The 20,061-nt window shown below is 35.4% G+C and overlaps 2 protein-coding genes and 1 pseudogene across 4 annotated transcripts; all 3 read left to right on the top strand.

Moving 5' to 3' along the window:
• Window positions 1–585: 585 nt before the first annotated feature.
• On the top strand, window positions 586–1,540 carry LOC114720783 (potassium transporter 5-like; annotated as a pseudogene).
• On the top strand, window positions 1,194–20,013 carry LOC114720789 (uncharacterized). 3 transcript variants are annotated; one of them, XM_028906488.1, is made up of 5 exons: window positions 1,194–1,204; window positions 1,312–1,314; window positions 15,042–15,142; window positions 15,869–16,684; window positions 17,749–20,013. In XM_028906488.1, exons 4-5 carry the CDS (start codon window positions 15,869–15,871, stop codon window positions 19,468–19,470), a joined length of 2,538 nt encoding a protein of 845 aa, XP_028762321.1. In that variant the 5' UTR covers window positions 1,194–1,204; window positions 1,312–1,314; window positions 15,042–15,142; the 3' UTR covers window positions 19,471–20,013. The 3 variants fall into 3 exon arrangements, with proteins under 3 accessions (XP_028762321.1, XP_028762320.1, XP_028762319.1); XM_028906487.1 differs by lacking the exons at window positions 1,194–1,204; window positions 1,312–1,314 and adding an exon at window positions 14,841–14,925; XM_028906486.1 differs by lacking the exons at window positions 1,194–1,204; window positions 1,312–1,314 and adding an exon at window positions 14,841–14,925 and having other exon boundaries at window positions 15,038–15,142.
• LOC114720790 (potassium transporter 5-like) lies at window positions 8,086–11,973 on the top strand. The gene is made up of 8 exons (XM_028906489.1): window positions 8,086–8,200; window positions 8,299–8,524; window positions 9,524–9,772; window positions 9,860–9,910; window positions 10,010–10,270; window positions 10,363–10,530; window positions 10,631–10,885; window positions 10,977–11,973. Exons 1-8 carry the CDS (start codon window positions 8,105–8,107, stop codon window positions 11,912–11,914), a joined length of 2,244 nt encoding a protein of 747 aa, XP_028762322.1. The 5' UTR covers window positions 8,086–8,104; the 3' UTR covers window positions 11,915–11,973.
• Window positions 20,014–20,061: the final 48 nt, after the last annotated feature.

The raw sequence follows: 20,061 nt of genomic DNA, 5'->3' as shown, positions 1-20,061 counted from the left end.
TCTCTAAGTTTAACTCAAGTTTTAATCCAGCCTTTTATGTTTATAAAATATATTTTAGTATAAAGTATATTTTCAGTTCTTTAATTTCATTACGAGAATTAGAGAGAAGGATCAATAAGGAGTGATATTTATGGGAGAGGATTATAAAAATTAAAATTATTCAAAAAGACCAAATATTTAAATGTAAATTTAAAAATATCATATTATCTCTATCCAAACTTCCTACATTTTCTCCTACACTGCCTTCTACATTTTATTTTAAAATAATGAGTTAATAAATTTCATTAAATTAAACCTGATTTCTCTTAAAGTTTACAACCTGTGTAAAAATCAATTAAAAAAAATGCAAACATTGTCAGTGATGTAAAAATAATATTTTATTTTATTAAAAAATTAAAATTTATTTTTAAAGCCATCACAGAATATTTATAGCAGGTTTCTCCTGGAGGCATTTTGACGTTCATATATAGCATGTTCTCTCTGTAGCTTTCATTCTTCTATATTATTGAACTCAATAATAATCTTTTTAATATTGGAGAAGAGTATATCTTATGTTAGCAAGGAGCAGTAAGGGGGTTAGCGGAAATGGCTGAAGCCATGTTTGCCGATGTGGGACATTTCTCCGTTGTGCTCCGTTGTTTACCCTTCTCTCGTGATAGCCTACGCTGGTCAAGCCTCTTATCTTCGCAAACATCTAGAAAATGTTGCTGACACCTTCTGCAAGAACATACCAGGTAATTAACTCTGAGTTTAACCAACCGTATATATACAACTCCATTATTCTAACCCCGATTCAACACAAAAGTCACTGCTGTGTTATACCGAATACAAATTATTGCGTAATTTGTGAATGTTTTGCAGATCCGTTGTATTGGCCAATGTTTGTAATTGCTATTTTGGCAGCAACCATGGCTTCCCAAGCTTTAATATCTGGAACTTTCTCTATAATCCAACAAGCTCTTTCACTGGGATGTTTTCCTTGCGTGAAGATTGTTCCCACATCAGCCAAGCATGAAGGAAGGACAATTTTACATCCCTGTAATCAACTACATCCTCGTGATCCTATGTGAAATTTTCTCGCCTGTGTTCAAATCCACCACAGTAATTGGCAATGCCTATGGTGACCCCTGCTTTTCCCCAGCTACTCATATCCTTTAATCTTCTTTCACAATCTGAGCATCCTTCAATGCATGTGGTGAAGTTAGTTATTTCGTTTCTTTCATGCATATATATGGGGATCGCCATGGTACTAGTAATATCGCTTACCTCGGCCACGCTAGTGATAGTCATGCTAATGATATGGAAGGCCAGCATGTTTTACATCATCTGCTACATAGTTATCATTGGCTTTGTGAAGCTTATCTATTTAAGTTCAGTACTGTACAAATTCGATCAAGGAGGGCATCTTCCTCTTTGCTTTCCACCCTTCCTGGTTGTGATGGCCATCATGGACGTTTGGAACGATGTTGATCGACAGAAATACTATTACGAGATGAACCAAAAGATTTGTCCAGAAAGAGTGAAGAGCATTGTAAACTGAAGGGACTAACCTGTGTCGAATCCCTGGGTTAGCCATGTTCTGCTCAGAGCTGTTGAAGGCATCCCATCAATCTTCAAGCATTGCGAGACGAACGTTCCAGCAATGCACTCAGTGCTCGTGTTCTTATGCATCAAACTTACCCATCAGTAAAGTTGCAGTAGAAGAGAGGTTTCTGTTTAGCTGTGTGGATACAAAAGAACTGAACATATTTCGCTGCATTGCGAGACATGGATACAGAGATATAAGCAATGAGAAAGAGCCATTTGAGAAGGTTATAGCAGAGAAAGCAGAAGGAATTCATTACAGGAGAAGCAGTGGAGAAACCAGAGGACGGGACGAGCGAGGGGGATGAGAAGGTTGATGAGGCAATTAAGCAGGGATAGTTCACTTTGTAGGGGAGACAGATGTGATAGCGAGCAAAGGATCTCATTTAGGGAAGAGGATTATGATAGATTATGCTTATAGTTTCTTGACAAAAAATCTGAGAAACCACTAAGGTCTTCGATATTCCACACCAGCTCATGGTCAAAGTAGGAATGCTTTAGCGCCTTTAGAATATATGTTGTGTGTATGTGAATGATCAGTATGGGTTTTGATGACATCTCCAAGAGGTCATCTTCTCATTCTTTAACAGTGCCTCTGTTTCTAATTCCACACCAGCTCATGGTCAAAGTAGGAATGCTTTAGCGCCTTTAGAATATATGTTGTGTGTATGTGAATGATCAGTATGGGTTTTGATGACATCTCCAAGAGGTCATCTTCTCATTCTTTAACAGTGCCTCTGTTTCTACTTATATGATTTCTTTTGTGTCATATAATTAGGATCGGAGATAGTATTTCATATAAAGACGACATCATTCTCTAACAGATGTATATTATATATAGAATAACTTCTACAGCTCACCATTCTAGTCCATGACATGACATCTTTTTTGGAACAAATAATATATCAGTAAGCTTTGAAAAAAATGTAATATATAAGAAATATTTTCATTGAAATTCATCCTTGAGCAAGAATCGTTTGTGCAATAATATCTACAAGCTAAGGTTCACGCCCAACTTGACTTGTTAAATGAATTGTCATTTATTACAATAAACCTGTAAAACTCATAAAAAAATTGATTTTGGGAACTCTCAATATTTAATTTTCTTATTCAAGACTATGAGCATTTTTTTATGCAACTTTTTTTGTATCCAAATTAGAATTATATACTAATAGTCCAAAAATATTTCAAGTATTATGCATGCCGTAACCACAGGAAAAACTATTTAATTTTGATTAAAAAAGATTTCTTTTCTGGGAGTTGGTGAAAATACAGATATTTGTTGGATGGTAGTAGCGTGGTACTATCATTTTATGCTTAGTCACATTCAGCGGGGATAGAGAGCAGGAGACAAGTAGGCAACCAGATTAATAAGCATTCAATATTTATTTGTTTCCTTAAAAAAAAGTTGCATTCAATATCTCAAACAATCATATAATTATAATGTGTGTGTGGAAAAATTATCTTTATAATTTGTTTAACTAAGTAAATCTGTCCTCCAACTCGCATATTCTTCATCCATTGTCTTTTAAATACCATTAAGAGGGAAGATTCTACTTTGGTTTTTCTACAAATTACAAAACTAGCTGTTATGAATTTGTAAATTCATTTAATTCTTGTATATAAAAAAATAAAGCTTTTGAAGAATCAATTAAGCTTTCATGGTCTTTAATATTTGCTAATTCATGGTCTTTAAATATTAATGAAATTGTAAAATTCCTAGAATGTTATTTTTACTTTTCACTGTCTTTTAAAGATAATATTTAAAAGCAGTGATAATTGTAAAAAATTTTAAGATGATAAACTACTAGTAACTATTTTTCTTAATCAGGTGAAATGCTCCCTTAAATCCTAATTACATAATAAAAATTAACTAATTTAATAACTTAAAATATGTTTTTTTTTTTGCTTCTATTATTTATTTCAAAATTGATTATCACAATAAAACATGCCGTGGAGTTATTGTAATTAAGGAAGAGTAAAATTAAGAAAAAAATTAAATAGTATATCTTTGCTATACAGAGTATTTAGGATAAAAAAAAAAGGAAAATCCCCTCATTACAAATTTTATAATAAGAAGACTTCAAACGAGAGGATCCATATTCATTGTGTACACAATTCATAAAGTATCCATACTTTTATGTATGTAATAAAATCTGAGGTGGATGATTTTTTTCCTAATTTTTAAAATTGAAATTCCAAATTGGGTTGTTATTTTTTGATATAAACCATCCGGTATTCAACCACACCTTTCTGGGCCCCAGCCTCTTTGGGCCAGTTGTACCCGAGCGATCGACTAGTCCGGATTCGGGCCGGGCGAAAGTAAAGCCCTCCCCGGTACCTTTTTTAACAAGTGAGGATTCGAACCCCCACCCTCAAAGAGCAGAGACTCGCCTCACTTGTGGCCTAGCAGTCAGTCACCACTAGGCCAGAGTTTTCGGGTCAAATTGGGTGTTATAATTACAAAGAAGGGAGTAGTAGTAATTAATAGTAAGTTACTAGAGTTACTGCCAATAAAGAAACGATATATCGATCGACCCTGTGGCAGATGTAAATCATTTGTAAGAAAAAAATTGATTATAATAATATACTATTTAATAATTATTTTTAATTTTAATTTTATTTGACTTTTGTTGAAAATAAATAATAAAATAAGAATAATTGGTAAATGCAAAAATTTTAATAAAAACAACGTTAAAATTTTTTATCACTTTATTATAATTCTTTTTATATGCGAGAGTATGCTACAAATAATTCTACTACTCTTATCACTTATAGTAGTTTCTGACATATTAAGAAGATCATTAAATATATAAATTTTTTTATTTTTATTAAAATTAGCCGTAGTGTACTTGACTGGCACGTGTGGTAATGACTCAGCTGTTCAACAAAAGAGGCCGTCTCCACAGTCCATACTGACATCCTCCTCACTGATTACTGATTACGACACGGCGCCTCTCTTTCAAACTTGCCAGTCTGCTTTTTGAACTTTCCTCCTCTCCCTTCTCTTTCGGATATTTCTCAATACTTCTACAATTTTTCCAGTCAAATTATTTGTTCTCCATATCAATTGTCTTAAAGTCTGGAAAATAATCTGCAATATCTACGACTCATAATTATTACAACTTGTTTGTGTCAAGTCCACGTGGAGGAAAATGTGTCTTGCCCGTACTGTTTTCCCTTAATCCTCTTTTATAAAGGAGTCTAGAAAGGTGCAATGTAGATAACAAGGTGCAATGGCAGGGTAGCCATCGAAGTGATAATGGAAACATAGGATGATTCATAATCATAGTATGGTACTACCTCCGATTTCAATTATAAAAGCTAATTGACTAATTTGAGAAGGTTAAGAAAATAAATTAAGTTATTTATAATAAATATATATTATTTCTTTTAAAATATTCTTACTAATTAAATGTGTTGGTTAAAATTATAATTATTAAAAGAATTATTTTACAGAGACGGGCATTTTGACTAATGGCTGGTGGGCGCCCGGTGGAGAATATGAGCATGAGGTCAGCCGACGCAAAAAGGGGCAAAGGCCAGGGCTCCTAAATTCCCATGCACATGCACCCTCCCATAATCTGGTGCGCTTTTCATACCAAACATTTATTAATAATTAATAAAACTCTCACCTATTCTCTCCTTCATAAACTTTGGCAGCATGCTTACATGAGTTCCATCCCAACCAAGCCGTCATTGCTAGGCCTCACGCTTCACATAGCAATCATAGATGTTTATAAAATATTTGCTCATCAAGTTCTGGTATTAACTATGATATTTAAATTTATACTCATGCGCCTGCCGTGAGCGTCCTCCGCCACTCTTGCATTGACTTCCCATCCACGGAATATTTTTCTCACTAAAAATTATTTATTTGATCCTATTTATAAGATAATTTCAGCATATTTCACACAAATAAAAAAAACCTTAAAATGTATTAATTCTTTATTAAAACATAATAACTTTTCAATTTTATCCTATTTAATATATATATCTTTAAAAAAAAGATAATTATCTACACTATAATAAATAAATGACGAAATAGTATATTCACGTTAAACATTTAATGAAATGACTTATAAATAAGATAAAAAAATTTCTTCTTTCTATCCTGATAAGAATTCAAATCCCAATTTATCAAATTGTAAGACTGCGCGTTCCACTGTCGGTTAAAAAAAGGTTTTATGCGTTAGGATTTCTATAACCATATAGACTTTTGTGCAGAGCCATGTCTCGCCAATTTTTAATGCAAAAATCAAAATTGTCAGTTTCTTTGATTAATCGGTGGACCACTTGCTCACGAGTTTTGAAAAATGTTTCCATACTGCTCGCATTCATTAACCCCCCATTGTCTGCTTATTTCAGGCATCAGTTGTTTTACTTAAATTATAATACTATTTAACTTTATTTTAATATATTAGTGACTCCAATGTTACATCTTTCGTTTTAATTTCTTTCACTGTTTATTTTTGTGCAATAATTGGCGTTGTCAATAATATTATGCTCGTCTAGTCCTTAATATAGAACCCAATTATTGAGTTGGTTTTGGTAATAAATATAAGACCAATTTCTCATATTTATTAATTTTTTCTAAATTATCTTTATGGATATTTCCTCAACTATAATCAAGTAGAAGAGTAGGAGAGAGTATTAAGAAAGATGATTATGGTACTTTAAGAAAAACGTGTCACATTTCCTATAATTAACTAACCTACCTAACTTTTTAAATCTAATCAAATTAATTAAATGAGTTTTATATTAAGCATCAGAGGAGTACATTCGATTCTTTTATGCGGCAGTATTGATTTTGACAGGTCGAGATGAAAATATTGCATCCTTAAACTCAATTTTGACCCGAATGTGAGGGTGAGATTATATAACCTTCTGATTATGATTAGTGAAAACGTGACTAATTCCAAGTAACTTGGATCTGCTCGTGTTTGGAAAGCATGATAAACTGGGCCCCGCATAAAGGAATATTCCCAAGATCCTGAAAACATTTTTTTGAAAATACTCTTATTACTTATTAGGTCAGCAATTTTTTAAAGAAAGAATTACAATCAAATCCCACAAAAAAAAAAATTATTATCAAAAGGTTCTAATAACAATTTCAACGGCATATAATAACACGTCTTATAATGAGAATAATGATTTTTGAAACTTGTTTTTCTATTATTTTTTTTATTTGGGATCCCGTTGTAATTTTTTTTTATAAAAAAAGTATAACGCGTTTGCTTTGCTTTTGGCTAGTAGACTCTTGTTTATCAAACTTCAAAAACGTGACGAGAAGATATTGGAGCTGGCCCGTGTACCTATTGACTTTTTTTTATTTCCCGCGTAAACGCAAAATAACTATCCTGCATACATTGCCCTATTTGATGACTAAGGTCAGTATTCGTATATGAAATATGAAATTCATGAATAACAAAGTTCCAAAAATTCCATAATATCTGTATGTAATGTAAAATCTACAATTAACAAGCTAAGTAAAATATCATTTACACACAAAAAACAAAAATACCTTAGTGTGATTAAGAAAATTAAAAAAAAAAGTAAATTCTAATAGCGTGACCCCTGTTTACTATTTATTGAATAAAATAACTTCGAGCACAAAATATTCATAAGTGTTGTAAATACGCTTAAAATTCATAATAAAATCCCCGAAAAAAATTTATAATAAAATAGAAACATATCATGCAATCACCATATGTAATATGCAAAAAAAAAAAAAAAAGTAGTGTCCATATTCTTTATTAGATGAATGTAGCATGTGGAAGATTAGTATAGATGGCGGCTACATTGGGCATTTTGTCTTATTTAACAGAAAAGAAAAAAGAGGCACGTGTTGACTCTTGATTCCTCATGACGTGCGCTGGAAGAAGCCCCCAAAACGAAAATTGCTCTCTCGAACTTTTTGGCCGTGAGCTCACAGAGTTACAGCTCCGTTATCAATAATTAATTTTCTTTTTATAAAAAATCAATAGTTAATTTTCATACTTTGCATATTTTTGTATACCTATTTTTTATAAAAAAATATATTAAAAATAATAACATAGATACTTATGGTAATAATTATACAAAAAGCATATATGATTTTTGGAATAATTATTTAAATTTTGAATAAATAAATGGTACGCTTGTAATAATGAGGAAAGTGGCGGTTATAAGCCAATGATGAGGTTGAAAAGTCAAAGAGGAAATAGCTAGGTAGGAGGTAAAAGTAAAACAAGTGGTGGCATGATAAAGGAGAAGAGGACCGGCATGAGAACACGGTAAAAATTATTTGAAGCAAGCGGGTGGGATGCTTCCTCGTCCCTTCCTCTTGGCTGCGTTGAGGTCTCTCCTATATATGTAAGCCCAGCCAGGCCTCCTTAAAACTTGCTAACAACTCCTTTCCCACATCCTCAGCCAGTTGCTAACTTATTGCTATACTGATCATTTCATCGATATGTCGATGGAAATGCCCCACAATAATAAGGATGACTCTGGTAATAATAAGCACGAAACAGGAACCGTTATGCAAAACAAGGATAGTGTTATTAGCACAGGCGGCGAGCAGCATGATCCTTTCGACCTCGAATCCCATAGCTTTTCCACTCGCCATTCCTCTAAGGTACGTACTTAATTTGATGTCTCTATGCCGTCTTCTTTCGTTATTTCTACGTAGTTTACGATTGTTTCCTAAGGTTTGTACAATAATATGATACACAGGGGCCGGCGTTGAGGGTGGTGTTGCAGCTGGCGTTTCAGAGCATGGGGATTGTGTACGGAGACATCGGAACGTCGCCCCTGTACGTCTTCTCCAGCACCTTCACCGACGGCGTCCGCCACCACGACGACATTCTGGGGGTTCTCTCTCTCATCTTTTACACTATCACTCTCATCCCTCTCTTCAAGTACGTCTTCGTCGTCCTTCGCGCCAACGACAACGGCGATGGTATGTATATATATCGACTTCATCATCTCCTTCACTTCTGTTCTTCTCATCTACTTTCATGTATTAAAATATCTCTGCATAATGTTCCCCAGGCAAGTTTGCCGCCTTCATTATGGTTAATGTTGATCTTCATCTTGTTTTTGTAAAAATGAAAATAAGGATATGATTTATAAAAATAAGAGTACTATATCAAATTTAATACCTGACTTACAATTGGATATATGTATATCCTAATTTAACGGTGTTAATTTCTGCTTTTTTTGGGTAATTTCTTATTCCGCCTTTCATATGTTATCCAACTTCTTGATGGGTTCATTTCCTCTTATCTTCCTGCCTATTAATGAGCACCATGTGCTGATTATTTTCAACCATCACCATGTGCTTATTTTCCTACCTATTAAATAGCACCATGTTATATGTGCAATAAACGGATATTAAAAGTTGGCAACAAAAAAAAAGAATATTAAAAATATAATAACAAAACAAATTAAATCTAAAATGTTGTAGAAATTTAACTGGGAAGATACGGAAATTTTGATGGATGAAGGATGCAGTTTCCCTCCCTGCTCCTCCTTCGCATGTTTAGTACTAATTAATTTGCTTTTTTTTTTGGGTAAATTATTTGCCTTTTAATAAGAAGCGCGTGACCTGTAAAGTCTTGTTTTACTCGTCCAAGTTCCAACATATATTGTGGGTGAGTGAGGCTTGAGGCAAGAACTGGGGTAGTATTCATCTATTATAGTCCAGACCCCACGCTATATAGTAAATACCATTCATATTCCACAGTTTTAGTCAAGGAATCGTGTCAGACCATACTTAGAATAAATAAAAGTTACGCGCTTGCGGTTAGAATACTTTTAATTAAAACAAATATCCGCAACGATTTTAACTTTTTCAAAAGTCATTACTTCATCACAAATTTCCAAAGTCCCTTGAGTAATTACTTGACTGGACACAACCTTTAATTTTTCTGGGGGCATTTATTCACTGCTTTTTCAGGAGGGACATTCGCTTTGTACTCTCTGATATGTCGTTATGCTAAAGTGGGACTGCTCCCAAACCAGCAAGCAGAGGACGCGCAAGTGTCTAATTATCAGTTAGAGTTGCCAAGCAGTGAGATGAAGAGGGCCTCTTGCCTCAAATCCAAGCTAGAGAACAGCCACTCAGCCAAACTCTTCCTCTTGTTCGCCACCATGCTTGGCACTTCCATGGTCATCGGCGACGGCGTCCTCACTCCCTGCATCTCTGGTTCGTCATTAAGCTAATCGTATCCCTTCTTTCTCATCATTACTTTATATATTATTTTTCCTTATATATCATTGTACTTGATTCCAGTTTTATCTGCTGTGGGAGGGATCAAGCAAGCTACACCTGCAATGACAGACGGTAGGTTTGCAGTTGCTTGGTCTTTTATGGTTGATTTATTAGTGGTCTTTATCAGAAGTTAAAAGGAAGATGCCTCTGTTTTGGTGACCTTTTATGCAGATAGGGTTGTTTGGATATCAATAGTAATTCTTGTGGGACTTTTCATGGTTCAGAGGTTTGGAACTGACAAAGTTGGATATAGTTTTGCTCCCATTATCTGTTTGTGGTTCACTCTCATTGGAGGCATTGGTGTTTTCAACTTCATCAAGTATGACCCCACTGTCCTTAAAGCAATAAATCCGAAGTACATAATAGATTACTTCACCAGAAACAAAAAAGAAGCTTGGATTTCACTTGGTGGAGTTGTGCTATCCATAACAGGTTCTTATTAATTTGTTCTCACGCCGTGTATCACATTAAAACTCTCCCCGATATTTCTCGTGAATTGTTTATCTGACATTGAAATTTTGCAGGAACTGAAGCAATGTTTGCTGATGTTGGACATTTCACAGTTCGTTCCATACAGATCAGTATGTGTTCTTTGACCTACCCTGGTCTTATACTAGCTTACACAGGCCAAGCCTCCTTTCTCCGCAAAAACAGCGATCTTGTTTCAGAGACCTTCTATAAGTCCATTCCAGGTTTGTTTCGTTGTCTAAAACTATCACCTTGTACATGGCGAACTGGCAACTACATATCATTCTGTGATAAACTGATGAACGATGGAAAAATGTTTTGCAGACCCTTTGTATTGGCCAATGTTTGTGATAGCTGTTTTAGCATCAATCATAGCTTCTCAGGCCATGATCTCCGGGACTTTCTCTATAATCCAACAATCCCTCTCACTTGGGTGTTTCCCTCGTGTGAAGATTGTTCACACATCGGCCAAGTATGAAGGACAAGTTTACATCCCTGAGATTAACTTCATCCTCATGTTAGCTTGTGTAGCAGTCACTGCAGCCTTCAAAACCACCACAAAAATTGGCAATGCCTATGGTAATAATCCTTCCATTCACTTGAATGCCCTCTGTTATTCAACATCCATTTAAAATCAATTTCTCACCGAAAATTGTATATGCACATGCAGGGATAGCAGTGGTGTTTGTAATGGTTCTCACGTCGGCTTTTCTTGTATTGATCATGATTATGATATGGAAGACCCACATTCTTCTGGTTATCAGCTATGTCCTTATCATTGGCTCTGTGGAGCTTCTCTATCTGAGCTCGGTGCTATACAAATTTGACCAGGGAGGGTATCTCCCTCTGGCTTTTGCTGCAATTCTAATGACCGTCATGTACGTTTGGAACGAAGTTTACAGAAGGAAGTACCACTACGAGCTAAATCATAAGATGTCTATGCAGAAACTAAAGGAGATAGCAACCAACTCTGACATCTGTCGGATACCTGGTCTTGCCATGTTCTATTCTGAGCTTGTTCAAGGAATCCCTCCTATTTTCCAGCATTACGTAGCAAATGTGCCCGCTTTACACTCTGTTCTTGTCTTTGTGACCATCAAGTCCCTACCCATAAGCAAAGTCGCCATGGACGACAGGTTTCTGTTCTGCAGGGTGGAACCTAAAGAACTCAACGTGTTTCGGTGCGTTGCGAGGTACGGGTACAACGATGTGAGGAACGAGCAAGAGCCTTTCGAGAGAGTGTTGGTGGAGAAGCTGAAGGAATTTATGGCTAGAGAGTTCTGGATGTCTCAGAAAATGATCCCAAGTGATGAAACCGAGGACTGTGTCGACGAAGTTGAGGAAACAGAGCCAATGGTTGATGAACAGAGACGAATGCAAGAGGGTATTGAAGCAGAGATAGAGACGATAGAGAGGGCAACTAGGGAAGGGATTGTCCACTTGATTGGAGAAAACGAGGTGATTGCCAGAAAAGGAGCAGGAATGTGGGATAGGGTTTTGATAGATTATGCTTATAACTTCTTGAAGAGGAACGTGAGACAGAGTGGGAAGGTGTTTGATATTCCTCACAAGCGCATGGTCAAAGTGGGAATGAAATATGAGCTTTAGAACTGTTATAAGCTTTCTGTACAGGAAAATAGAATGCAAGACCAGGCTGAATTCTCACACGTTGTGATTGTGACCTAATTGCCGTTTTGGGCAAACTTCTTTATCTTAATAACGCATTGAGTATTACAGGCGCCAACTTCTTTTGCATCAATAGAAAACATGTTTTTCTTTTTAAAAAAAATTACTAAATATTTTCAAAAAAGTTATATATAAAATCTAGACCAGTTCAGATTCAGATCTACCATCGCAGCAAGCCAACAAAAATGTCATCATATGAAAGTTAATTACAAAAACTGTTTTCTTGGGCCTGTTTCATGGGCTTAAGATAATCGGGTGCAATAGTAGCCCAACAACATCGGGCCTATCGTGAACCATGAAAAGAAAAGTTCATCTATGTTACCCACATTCAATAAATAATATAGACTAGTTGGCAAAAAAAAGAAAGGAATAATATAAACTAAGGTTCTCTAATTTTATACAATATTTTATTTTTATTTTTTAATTTTAGAAACTTTGCTCCTCTGATTTTAACAGTGTTAATCTTAAATGATATTTTTTATGCTAATTATTGTCATTTAAACAAAATTAACTTAAATGTTATTATCTTCGGTCCTAAATATAAGAGCTAGTTAACTAATTTGAGTAAATTAAGAAAATAAGTTAAGTTAGTTGTTTGCAATACATAGGTGATGACTTTCCTAAAATATCTTTGCTAATGAAATTTATTGGCTAGAATTACTTTTATTAGAAGAATTATCTTAAAAAATAAATAAATATGAGAAACAAAGTGGATTGGGGTTTTATAGTTAAGACTAAAATAAAAACCAAATCAAATCTTATATTAAGAATTGGAGGTGATAGTTAATAATATATTGATGTTCTTTTTTCAACAAAAAATAATTTCACCGGACGCCAAAGGCGAAACTTATCCCGTCTATTACGTTCTGATAGTGAGGGGGAAAAAAAAACAGCCTTTTCGTGGGCATCTTTGCATTATTACGAACGTAATAACTAATGTCTCTCACAGGGAGGCACTCGTGTGCAGATCACTTAGCAAGGAATGGTCACCAGACGTCTATGGAGGTGAACGTGATCCAAAATCCTCCAGCCTTGTGTGTTTACCAGATGCAACAAGATTTGTTAAATAGCCGCAGGGTGATCTCATCCTGGTTTAATTTCTGTTTTGTGATTTTTTTTATTCTTTCTGTCCGTACAAGCTGAACCCAAAGAGAAAAAATAACTAATGTCGCTTGTCTTTTCAAATAAATAAATAATGTCGCTTGAAATAGTAAGCTTATCTGATGTCAATATCTTTTCTTCACAAGCTAATATTTGTAATTGACTGGGCTAAAGACCTTATCAAACTTAATTTTTGGTTTAATAATTCATAGTAAGTTGAATTCATCGAAACAAATAGTTCTTAATATAAGAGTTAATTTAATTTTTATTTTAGTCTTAAATATGAGATTCCAATTCACTTTATTTCTTATATTTATCTATTTTTTTTTCAAAATAGTCTTTATAATAATAGTAGTTCCGGCTAATACACTTAATTAGTAAGAATATGTTAGAAAAATAATACTTATTTATTAAAAATAATAAATATGTATTACAAATAATTATGTGCAATAAATATGTATTATTTTCTCTAAAATACCCTTACTAAATATGTATATTAATTAAAACTATTATTTGATAAAGTTTTTAACACGTGCAACTATTATAAGTAATAAATTTAAAAAATAGATAAATATGTGAGATAAAATAGATCAAGATCTTATATTTAAAGCTAAATTAAATATCTTATATTAAGTACCGAAAATAGTATTTTCCACCATCTAGAAATCGAATTATTGTGAAGGGGCAATAAAAGCAATGAAACTCGACGAAACAGTTGGAAATTAAATATGTACATTTGAAAGAAAACAGGTTACTTGAGAAGAAGAAAAACTTTATCAAAGGCAAAGCAGAGCATTATTAAGGTTTCTTTTGTTTTTTTGGATAGAAAACAGCGACTTCTACGTAAATGGCTATCTCCCACGTCGTCAAATGTCATAGCCTTCCTCTTTAAAGCAATCAATGGCTTTAAGCTCTTTCCTTTTCTTATACCCTCTCCCACACGAAACCATAAACTTATTAGGTTCATGTGTGCAACTCATTTTAACTTTGCTTAGTCATTAATTCATTATGACATTATTAACAGATTCATTAATTTATGATCTCCTTATCAACAGAATTAAAAGGGAGAGAAAATAGTGGGTATGACAATAGAATAAGTTGGAAAGAGCAAATAAAGCGATGATAGTTAATTATTTTACGATATTTTAAAATTTTTTGGGGAAAAATAAAGGCTAATGGTATTTTCTGTGTTTTTGTTAATGCTAGACATGGAGACATTTGTACAGTGGGCAGCTTTTATGATGTCTCCTTGATAAAATTTTATTCCGTTGATAATTATGTGTTGTTAAGATGTTTAGTAGATTCAAGTTTGAAAAAGGACTGAGCATACTGATGAATACAGAGCATCCATAAAAGTGATTTGATTCACAAAATCTAAAGCATAAAATTTTGAAGAATGTATTCAGATAAATTCTTCCAAGATAAGTTTGAACAAAGATGCGCACATAATATGGAATGTAAACTGCAGCATTGTTCCTGCAAACCAACTGAATGCTTATCCATAATCTCCGTAGAAATGGCAGAAAGAATTTAAGAGAAAATGGCAAATTTTTTTTTTTTTTAATATAGAAAAACGAGAAGCCACACTCCAATGTGATTCAAAGCGCCAAGTGGTGTGAGCCCACAACAACGAACGCAAATAGTCTGGTTCTCAGAGACGCAAAATCCTCTCTTTATAGTTTCAACATCGAGAGAATTTTCCCTTTTAATACTTTGATTACTCTCTTTTTCTTTTGGCCTCCTGGTCGTCTCTCTCTCCCCATCTCTCTTCTAGTCCTACACAGTACAACTTTGCTTTCATGAAACTAACCTCTCTCCTGTTGTAATACGAGGTAATCTATTAACACCTTAACACGTCTCATTGGCCCCTGGTTTTGTTTTCCTTGTTTTGCTGTCTTTAATCCATGTTCTCTGTTTTATTCTTTTCTCCTATTCACCGCGAAGGAAGGAAAACAAGCTGACAATTGAGGCTCTTACCGGTACCCGTTTCCCTAGGTCGATTTCGCCACGTGGGATTTCAACGTTCGAGGTTTAAGCTATTCCCTCAAGGTCACGTCTTGTTTCCAGTCGTTCCTTGCATGGTTTTCGTTTTTCTGATGATTCTTTTTGGATATATACAGTTATTTACTCCTTTTTGGAAGTTAGTTTCGATGGGATTAACCGTGAATTATCACGTTAAATCCACTCTGAATCTGTGATTGCTTAATTCATCTCTACCCGGTTGCCCCTAGTTTGGTTCATGTAATCTTGCAGGTATCGAGTTCAACAAGTTAGTTTTTTTCCTTGTTGGGTTTCTTCGAATTTCAATTGTTTGTTTCATTGGCGTCTAATTTCTATTCGAGCAAGTTTTTACAGTGGAAAATGCTGTTTCCTGGAGTGCGACTTAGAATTTCGTAATGTCCTTCTTTCTCGAGTTGTTCTGTTCATTGATTAACGTCATTAGTCTTTTTCCCTCCTCCGTTTATTTTTCCAATCGAGCACCGCGAGAGTCAACTTGCAGGAAACATGTTTTAATGATATGTCCTGCAATTATGTTGAAACATTAATTGAATTTCTAGTACATAGTACATGCTTAAAAGCTAAGAGTCTTATTCTGAGATTCGCAAAATTGGCGGTTATAGTTCGTAGCACCAAGGGTTGACTTATGCTACTGGCTTGGTCTGTTCATTTATTACTATCTTGTTTACTGTTACTATTACCGATGGGGAATATTTTGATGAGATATTCATGCACATTTTAATATATCTTTTTCAACTTTTGGTCCATGATTAGCAGATGGATGTTCTTTGCTTGAATGACGGTAGACAAGGCATTCAAGGGAAATCTTTTGAGAGGTCCCCTTCATCAGGTTCCTCTGATATGGATGCTAAATTTGGAGACCCCGAAGAGCTTCCTCGTGTTGGAGATCAATATCAGGCTGAAATTCCTCCATTAGTTACATCACCTTGTTCTTCTCAGCTTATAAACGAGTTTACAGATTCAGAAGTCATGGTGAATGGGCCAGAGTCACTGGGACTACCCATTCCTCTTATGAGGGCTTATTCTAAAGCTGAAAGATGTCGAGAAGCTTTAGAATCTTTCATCAGCGAAGAAGGAAAAGTTGGCTCTCAGAATGATTGTGATCGATTTAAAGTTGAACCTCAGACTGATTTTCTCGGCGAGGGGAAAAATGTCACAGGAGTCTTAAGCTTTCAGTCTTCTTTTAAATGTGATGACATGGGTACTGATTCATTTCTAGAACTAAAAATTAAGTTGGATGGGGCACAAGACACGTATCTTATCCCTGAATCCCGAGTTGAATCTTGGACTGCCATTGAATATGACAGTTTTCTCCTGGGCCTCTATGTCTTCGGGAAAAATTTTAATTTTGTAAAGAGATTTGTTGGGAGTAAAAAAACGGGACACATACTATCCTTCTATTACGGAAAGTTTTATAGATCTGACAGCTTTCGGAGATGGTCAGATTGCCGGAAGTTGAGAAATAAGCGGTGTACATGTGGGCAAAAGATATTCACGGGATGGAGGCAACAAGAACTTCTGTCAAGACTATTTTCTCATGTGTCAAGAGAGTGCCAAAATACATTGGTAGAGGTATCCGTCTGACATACTTTGCAAATCATGTCATACATTGTATAAACATGCACTTGAGTAAGTAATGTTCTTGGAGGATCAAAAGATTATATAAATATATTGGCAACGACCACGCAAGCAGAATTGAAATTTTAAAGATGTTTTAAATTCCTCATCTTGATGCTTGTGGCTCTGGTCCTTTATTGCTGACATACTAGATGAGTTTCTTTGGGGGTTAAGTGTCAATGATTAGCAGGCTTGAGATTTGCTAGATGCTTGACAAGTCTATCAGTAGTATGTTGTGCTTTAAAAAAAGGTCAAGGAATAATAAATAATGCTATAGTAATTCCTACCTTTTAAATACAGCTAGATTATGCCCGTCCTCATCTTCTATCATTGTTATTTCCTCCTGTAATGCTGCATGAGAATTGTGCCTCTATCTTTTCATTGGAGCTTCGTTTCTAGTTGCTGATTAACAGTATTAGTTTAAGGCCAATAGCATATTTCCTCATGTGCGATTATTCATACCATGAAGGCTAATAATGTGAAATTTTCAGGAGGCTCTCTTTAGGTCTTCCTAGCAAAGACTTAAATGCAAATTATTGTTTATCATATGTATATATATATTCCATCTCTCTCTAAATTTTTTCCATAGGTATTACTTTAAGATTTTGATGTCTTAGACAAACCTTATGCTGTTTTTTCAAACTTGATGGGCACAGGATAGGCTTCTCGTTCAATACTGCTATAAGCCTGTAACCTTAAACGCAGGGTGTGGAACTGAATAGGAAGGCTTGATTGCATGTTTACATACTACTGATGGCATTATTTGTCTTCATTTTTTAATGCCAATAAGGCATATGCTACACAAACATTGCTGCTTTAATGACATCAAAATTCGTTTCATTCTATGATTTTTCCTGGAATACAGTGCAATATTGTAAAGGTCATGTAATATATGTATTGGGCACAGAGTCTGTGTTTTAGTCAAATTTTCCTTAACTTTCACTGGGCTGTTTTAGCATATGCTGCTAAGCTGGCCCTTTCAACTTGTGTATCTTCTGATTTGACATTATTCATTGCAGCTTTCTAGGAATTTTGTGGAGGGAAAGATGCCTTTTCAAGAATATGTATTTGCTTTAAAGAACACGGTTGGTGTTGGCATGTTGATAGATGCTGTTGGTATTGGCAAAGGGAAGCACGATCTCACTGGCACTGCTGTTGAGCCAACAAAGATCAATCACGTGTTCTCTATTCATCGCGAAATTCCAATTGGCAAAGCTTGTTCCACTCTCTCATCTGCAGACATAATCAAATTTTTGACAGGAGGTTTTAGGTTAAGCAAAGCTCGATCAAGTGATCTCTTTTGGGAAGCTGTTTGGCCTCGTCTTTTAGCAAAAGGGTGGCGCTCTGAGAAGCCTAAGGATTATATACCTTCTGGTTCAAAACAATCTCTGGTTTTTCTTACTCCTGGTGTTAAGAAATTTTCAAGATGGAAACTGGTGAAAGGTAACCACTACTTCGATTCTGTAAGCGATGTACTGAATAAAGTAGCATCTGACCCAGGGCTTCTTGAGAATGAAATTGAAGGGGCTGAGGGCAGAGTCAATGGGGAGAATGGACAGGACAGAGACAAACAGGACCCGTTTGGTTTGTTAAATAAGCAGCAGCATCGTTACCTTCAACCTCTTAATTCAACCTGCAGTCAAATTAAATTCACTATTGTGGATACCAGCATAGCATATGATTTGGAGCAACGCAAAGTGAGAGAGCTGAGGAGTTTGCCTTTTGAAGCTTCAAATATATCCACTTCCATTAGCCACTCTTCCTGTGAATCTGAGCAAGATACATCTGAGGAGACAGAAGGTCAATCTGACCAAACTAATTCTTCAAGTCCTGCAGTAGAGTTTGCAGACAAGGGCACAAGTGTCGAGTCAAAAGATTGTACTCCTATATCTGAAGCACCAAATGCTGATGAGCTGGTTGTAGAATATCATAAATGTGGTTCTGATCTGCATAATCAGGACCATTCAGAGGAGAACAATGACTTCAGTTCCATTCAAAAGGTTTCATCCAGTTGCACTTCTCGCCCCATGAATCTGGAGGAACTTAGACACTGGAGTGAAAGCACTCCTACAGGCAGGAAGTTGGATTTAAATGAGCCTACTTCACCACCAAATATGTGTGATGCATCAGAGGGCTTGTTTCTTTCTGTGGATTTACAAAATATGTCTTCCCCAAGTTCTCCAGTTAAAGGCAGTCCAAGTGGGAGCAATGCAGGTGTTGCTACTCAGAAGCACCTGGAAGGAGAAGAATGTGCAGAAAAGCCTAAAACGAGGATGTTGATTGACTTGAACCTTCCTCATTTTCCACCTGAGTTGGGAACTGACATGGAAATCGAAATACCATCTTTTGTGGTCGAACTGCAAAATAACGACATTCAATGTGCAAGTTCATCATCCTCATCATATGAGAAAACCCAGCTCAATCAGATAGAGAAGCTTCCTGATGTTCATAAGGAACAGCAACCTAACATTGTCAATCGTCGCCAGAGTACAAGAAACCGGCCATTGAGCACAAAAGCATTGGAAGCTCTTGAGTACGGCCTTCTTAACTCAAAGAGGAAGAGAAGGAATGTGGAGTACTCATACAATAGCTCAAAGTCACAATGTTTGCGTGCAAGTGGTGAAACAACTGTTAGTATTACTAGTAATAATGGCACTGGTAATGTTATGGCAGAGGAAGTAAATGAACTCCAGGCACATAGCACCAGCAGTCTTAGCAGCGAGGCTCGCTATAATATCTGAGAAGACTGGTCTGTCCGCTTCTTGAGGGACGTCGAGTTCATAAATATTTTTGAACTACTCATACTTTCATTCTTTGAAATGCTTCCATAATGATGCAAGGAGATCAAAGCTATCTCATCAGCCTATACTCGAGTTTACCACAATGTGACAGAAAAATAAATCATCCAAGAAGTGGATCATGAGATTTAAACATGATCCTTGGTGCCGAATCTTGTTTCCTATCAAAGTGATAGGAATCAGAAATATGGTTTGTCGAGAACAGGGTTATCTCACCTCAGATTTTTATTTCACGGTTTAAGTAATGTGACTTAGGAAGCCTAGCAGATACAGGTGCAAGTCAAAAACATTTTACATTGACTTGTAACTAGCATAAATTTTCTCCTTGTTGGCGGTGACCTCGTAATAATCATAGTTATTTGTTAGATTTATACGTCATAAATGTTGTTTACTCATTCAGTTATGTAAAGATATAAATAGCTCTGGTTTGAACAGATCAATGTAGGTCTTCATGTTTTGGGAAAAAGAAAATTTGATTCCTCTTTAGACTCCCATATTTGACCAAGTCAAATGATATTTGTTTTCTACCATGGA

Source organism: Neltuma alba, unplaced genomic scaffold (assembly GCF_004799145.2).
Source record: "Neltuma alba isolate B1F8T4 unplaced genomic scaffold, ASM479914v2 tig00011999_pilon, whole genome shotgun sequence".
NCBI classification, from domain to species: Eukaryota; Viridiplantae; Streptophyta; class Magnoliopsida; order Fabales; family Fabaceae; genus Neltuma; species Neltuma alba.
This window is presented reverse-complemented; position numbering and strand designations above follow the sequence as displayed.